This window comes from Aspergillus mulundensis (assembly GCF_003369625.1).
Source record: "Aspergillus mulundensis strain DSM 5745 chromosome Unknown scaffold_0, whole genome shotgun sequence".
In the NCBI taxonomy this organism is placed as follows: domain Eukaryota; kingdom Fungi; phylum Ascomycota; class Eurotiomycetes; order Eurotiales; family Aspergillaceae; genus Aspergillus; species Aspergillus mulundensis.
Genome location: NW_020797888.1, coordinates 4,268,440 through 4,274,439, shown reverse-complemented (window position 1 = coordinate 4,274,439; position 6,000 = coordinate 4,268,440). Strand labels below are relative to the sequence as shown.

General features: G+C 46.3%; 2 protein-coding genes across 2 annotated transcripts; one reads left to right on the top strand and one right to left on the bottom strand.

The window, feature by feature from the left end:
* Positions 1-1,620: 1,620 nt before the first annotated feature.
* Positions 1,621-4,256, bottom strand: DSM5745_01147 (putative raffinose synthase protein Sip1; the record flags this gene model as incomplete). Its single annotated transcript, XM_026743163.1, has 2 exons — positions 1,621-4,134; positions 4,194-4,256. The coding sequence occupies 2 exons, from the start codon at positions 4,254-4,256 to the stop codon at positions 1,621-1,623; spliced, it is 2,577 nt and encodes an 858-aa protein (XP_026609008.1).
* A 310-nt stretch (positions 4,257-4,566) lies between these two features.
* On the top strand, positions 4,567-5,257 carry DSM5745_01146 (uncharacterized protein; the record flags this gene model as incomplete). Its single annotated transcript, XM_026743162.1, has 2 exons — positions 4,567-5,040; positions 5,114-5,257. 2 exons carry the CDS (start codon positions 4,567-4,569, stop codon positions 5,255-5,257), a joined length of 618 nt encoding a protein of 205 aa, XP_026609007.1.
* Between the last annotated feature and the right edge of the window lie 743 nt (positions 5,258-6,000).

The following is a 6,000-nucleotide window of genomic DNA, read 5'->3' as shown; positions in this document are numbered from 1 at the left end:
TATTTTATTATTTTATTATTTTATTATTTTATCATTTTATTATTTTATTATTTTATTATTTTATTATTTTATTATTTTATTATTTTATTATTTTATTATTTTATTATATTATTATTTTATTACTTTATTATATTATTATTTTATTATTTTATTATTTTATTATTTTATTATTTTATTATTTTATTATTTTATTATTTTATTATTTTATTCTAAGGTATAGTAAGCGTCTAATCTTATATTTTAAAAATTTATATTAAAATTTTAAAACCTATTATTATTGATAATTTTATTTTATTTTTTATATATTTTTTTATTTAATTGTATTATTTAATCTTTTATATTAACCTAATTCTTATATTATATTATATACTAATATTATATAAGTATAAATATTTTTATAGATAATATATTTTTATAGATAATATATTTTTAAGGCTAAATATATTACTAGTATAATATTAAGAACCCCCTTTTAATATATAATATATTAAAAACTATAATATATATCAAACGGCCTGATGTATATCTGGTGTATATTAGACCTATAAAATACATATCAAACCTGTAAAATACATATCAAACCTATAAAATACATATTTAGGTGCAATAAATATATATTTTTAATAAAAAATATATAATTTCTATTAAAAAATATATATTTATTATAATTATATATTAAAAATTTAATATATATTATTTCTAATATACATTATTATTCATTATATATTTTTAAATAATATATATTTTTATTAATAAAATATATTAAATTTAATGTATTATTAGTACTATATTAAATTTAAATCTCATATTAATATAATATTTATAATTAATTTACTATCAAGGCTATACCAGCACTATACTAAAAACACCCCCTCCGCCGGCACGGTGTCTTGGCCGTGGAATCTAAATCTAAATACACGGTCCAAGGCAAAGACTTAGCTCCACTGACCGCTGCCCTACTCTGAGTCCTGTCCTACTCTGACTACTCTCATGCCTGATGCTACGTTCCACGATTCTACTCGCTATCAGTGCACTCACCCCATGTTAACCCTGGTTACTGCCATTATTACCCGAGTCCAAAGTGCCGTATGTGAACTCCATCACCGCGCGTCTCGAGACGACCAAGGAATATGCTTGAAACAAGTTACCAGCTTTGGAGAAAAAAGCCAATCAGAAATTAGAAGTCTCACTGGAAAGACTTCATCCAATGACATCATCGGCGGAGGTGAATCCTGGGAAAGAGGGCGAGATGACTGAACTGCATTCTTCATCCCCGGCGCCTAGGTAGATACAATCTCAGAGCTTTTATCACCCATTCCTTTGATATCTTTCCAACGAGTATATCAGGATTCCTATACTACTCGACTAGCTAGAACGGAATGTGAACTATCGGTCCAGCGACCATCCACTACAACCTCTGGCCTGCATAGAAGCATCCATTTATGGACCTCGCTTCCTAGCCTGGCTAAAGACCATTGTCGCCAGGGCTGGTTAGCAGGTGGAAGAGGGTACGGATCAGTGGCTGAGTTGGCCTGAGAGAGGTTGCTGTCATTTAGTTCGTCTATAGAGAATTTGACGTGTACGTCCGTCTACCTAGCAAGAATAAATGAACTACGTCCTTCACAGCAAAACCGTAACCCAAACCTCATTCCCCCACCCAGCCTCGAGCCCCAAACCATACCACGCCTCCTCAACATCAATCGCCAAAACCTTCCCGTCCTCCTTCCACACCGTCTTCCTGGGTACAGGTCTTCCCGACAGAAGAACCATGAAGTGCTCATCGATATCCCACTCCTGCAGAGTTGAGAAGTAGACACCCAGTACACCCAGAGCCTTGATGCCGATATCGACACGCAGCCTCCCGCTTTCCTCAACGTAGATGTCTGAATTGACGAGGCCCGCGATACCGGTTATCTTGGCTAGGAGGCCGAGAACAGCGACTGAGACCGCAGTGTCTGATTCCTGTTTAGCGTTGTCCTTGGTGGTCAAGGTGACAGATGTAGTCGGGTAGGCCGTTATAACTTCCCAGCCCTTCCCCTCGAGCGTCACAGAAACAGCCGATGACGCAAGTAGTCCATCGGCGATTTTCCCTGTCTTATGCGCACGAACGATATATCCCGTCTCCGCCTCCTTATCTGCATAAATCCCCGGGAAGTCGCCAAGGGGTATAATAACCGACCTGGTGCCTGAAGTAACATTGAACAACCCCATGATCCCGCTCCCTGTCCCCGCACGGCCGTGGTACGTTCCGATGCGGAGGATATGCCCTTCCTGAATATCGTTGTACATGTCGAGCGTGCGGCCGACGATGCTTGGGCGTAGGATTATGGTTGTTCCTTGGATAGTTGACGCAGTCATTTGTTTGATGAGTGCCATATCGTGCTGGCCCGGTTTATCTGTGATGTAGATCGGTCCACCGGAGATACAGCGTGCCGCGGCATGGAAGGACGCATAGTCACGTCCATTTTCAGGACTCGTCTGGAACATGTCCCAGTCGGGTAGGACGTTCAGGTAGCGCGTTAGAAGCGCGTTATGGGCGTTGCAGAAGACGTGCCATGCGTGGGAGTCCTCGATGTCGGGGAAAAAGTCGTTTGAGTTTCGGAGCACGATGGTGGGTTTGTTTGTGGGCAGCTGGGAGTGGAAGATTGTTTGCGGGATCTGCGACATGCAGGATATGACTTTGGGGCCGAAGTGGCGCAGGGATGAGATTGTCCAGGCGTCTTGGTAGGCGCTTGTGTATGCTTTTCTGTCGTTGGGGTCGGAGAGGAGATCGAGGAAGGACTGCGCGTCTGTTTTGACGCCGCTTATTCCGGACTTGGAGAGGAAGGCGTAGAAGTCGTTGTAGAAGCGCTGGATATCGGATGGGTCGATTGTTAGGATAGATGGTTTCGTTGCGCTATTTAGTGTGACTTCTCTGGTTTTGTAGGTTGCTGCTAGAGATCCCTCGGGCGAGATGCCGCCCCAGTAACCGAGAATGGCATGCCATACAACGACATACTCGATGTTTCGATGCTTCTCACGAATCGAAGAGACTGTACGTGCAAGGCCGTTTGGAAACGCTTTGGGATTTGCTTCAAACTGAGTCCACCCGCGTTGCCATCCGTCGCGTGAGCCGTCATTGTCGAGCGATTGCCAGTTATCGTCAATGATGAGAGCCTTGATCTTGATACCATTGTCTTGTAACTCGTCAAGGGCAGAGAGAATCTTATCTTCGGTTAGGTCCTGACCCAGTCCGTTCCAGGTACAGTATGTCAAACCGTCGTACCATTCCGAGAGCCATTGAGCTCTGGCATCGTTCTCGAGCGTGATTTCATACGGACGAACAAGCTTCCTAGCTTCATAGATCAGGGCGCTCATGGCAGTCTCAAAATCGTCGGCCGCTGCTGCCAGGACCTGAAATCGCGAAGGTGCAGGGTTGTCATTTTTTGATTGAACCACCAGCTCACCGTTTGGCCCAGATTTGAGGACCGTAAGAATGTCGCCTACTGTAACGCCTAGGAGCACCACATGCACTCCATCCTCCCTGAGGAACGAGCAAAGAAGTGCGTCCTCTTTCAAGTCGAGCTTATCTCTCCCCTGCCTTGGCCCCAGCCACGGCGTCTCTATACGTGCTAGGGCAAAGAATCTCGACACCGATGAAGGCACCCCGAGCGGCAGACTGACAATACCAGAATGTCCATCTCTGGCCGAATCCACCGAGCCCGACAAACTCCATAATGCGGCCCCTGGTGCCTCGCTCTTTCGGACCCCGACTTCGACGTCGGGGGATAAATGGTCGAAATACCTGGCAAAGTCCTCGGCCGAAAATCCGCTGAGTTGCGAGGGTAGGTCAGCCGACAGGAAAATCAGCTCCCCATTACCAGTGTGCTGCTCCTTGTTCGCCCAATGCCACTCGGAATCTCGGTCTTCGCGATACCGGATGGTGAAATTGGAAATGCCGTGCGGTGGACGGGATATCTCGCCTTCAAAGACGAGACGATGGGCTGGGACCAGACCGCTGCTTAAAGATGGGAGAACCGTGGGCGGACATATTCGGAGCGGAAGAGCCTTCCACCCATAGCCGCCAATGTCATGCCAGACTTGAACTTCGAAGTCTGTTTCAGAGTCCGAGTCTAGAAGCACCCTGAATTGGACCTTCTCATGTAGCCGTGATTCGGTGAGCTTGTGCCATACGTACGTGCAGGGAAGCGTACCTTGTCGCTCTTGAGGCAGGTTGCTTTGCCTAGAGGAGGGTAGGATGTCACCGAAATTGCCATATTCGCCGTTACATATATCGAGTCCAGAGGCTATCTCAGACGGCAGGGACCAAAGGCTAGCAGTCTTGAGCTACTTGAGGAAGCAGGTAGCGGTTGCCACTGCCAGGAACAAAGATAAGATGCGGGGCGCTGACGCGGGGCTAAGAAGCTGCATACATCAGGCACCTGACCTCCACGCATTTGGGAGAGGAACGGCTACAACAATCTCGAGTTTATTAATGTGCTTGGGGCAGGGCGAGGAAAATACGCTTAAGCACCCTCTCCAGGTTTCTTCGTATCATCCTTCAACAATAGCTCATATCTACCGACAATGTCTTCTCCATTACCTCCACCGCCACCCCCTCCAACCATCATTGCCAAAACAATCATCCCAACACTCCCAAATCCACCGAAGGTTCCCCCGATACCCTCTCCTGGATCTTCCCTAGTCAGTCTCCTAATCTACAACGGACACCCCTTCAAAGACCACTGGGCATACTTCGTTGGGTCTCAGAAACTTCCGAATGTCGGGGTAAAGATCCACGCCACGGGAAGCGTGAGCACTGGGTTCATATTCGAGATTAAGCGCCGTCACGACGTGCGGGCCTCAGAAGACATTCCGACGAAGATTGTGCCACTGGCTTGGGTGGACGCGAGATACTTTGATGAGGAGCGGATGCTTGGATTGGATGGAGTCGAGGGCGGTAGTAACCTGGAGGAGGTTATTGACTACGAGCCTGTTTGTGAATTTGAGAGGGCGTTGAGCAGGGTTCAGGTCCCTGAAAAGTCACTTGTTAGTGTTGGTGTATGTCCTACCCGCTCTGCTACGCCTATAAATCGCCAGTTTCGCGTGACACGCACTAACCCTCGGGTCCTAGATGAGTACGAGCGAAGACGCCTCCAGAAGAAGAGTGGTCCAACGAGACTGCCAGACGTGGATCGTAGAGTCTGCAGACCACCTTGTCCGAAAGGGGATGTTCAATAGAGATGTGGCCGAGTACCTTCACGCCATCCAACAATGATCTATTTGGCTCAGTACCTTATAAGGTAGCCCACGTCTCGATTATGTAGGGGTATGACTCCTTCCATGCCTGGACCACCGATAGTCACCCATATCTTCAAGCCCTCTCCTTCGGGATAATCGCTTGATTGCCGAGGAACGCTCAGAGATATGGCTCTCCAGCAAATGAGCAGGCTGCCGTAGAAAGCAATTGGCAGATTGTTTTCTCGGCTGACCCCATTGCAATGGGGCAACGCAACGAAGTGTATAAATTTTTCGAGGCAATTGTGGTGGCGAGTGTGAATGAGAAGCTGGAGCAGGAGAAGATTCATGCTTGGTTTGCTCCGATGGAGATGTTTAAGCAGACAGCGAGGGGGAGAAGGACGATTAAGGGAAGGGTAGTGGGTATGCTCTTGGTACTGCTGCTGGTTCTGGGAATATTCCTGGTGCTCGTCCGGTAATGCGAGGGAAGTAGTATGGTACAGCCGAGCAGTTATTGCGGGACTTGGTGGTACGACGAACCTTATGGGAAGACAAATTTTATCCGGAATTCCTGTCCGTACCTTGCTCGGTGGCCCGTTGCTCATCCCATAATTCCGCGGTTATGTAGGGCTAAACACAACGAGCACATCTTTCACTTGTAGGAGGAGAGATCCGATCCAACTATCCCTCGCGAGGGTCACACCTCGCACAGTTCAAAACTCGCGATTTGACTTCTACTCTTCTGTGCCGCTATCATAACCAACTCTTCCCTTTCAACTTCTC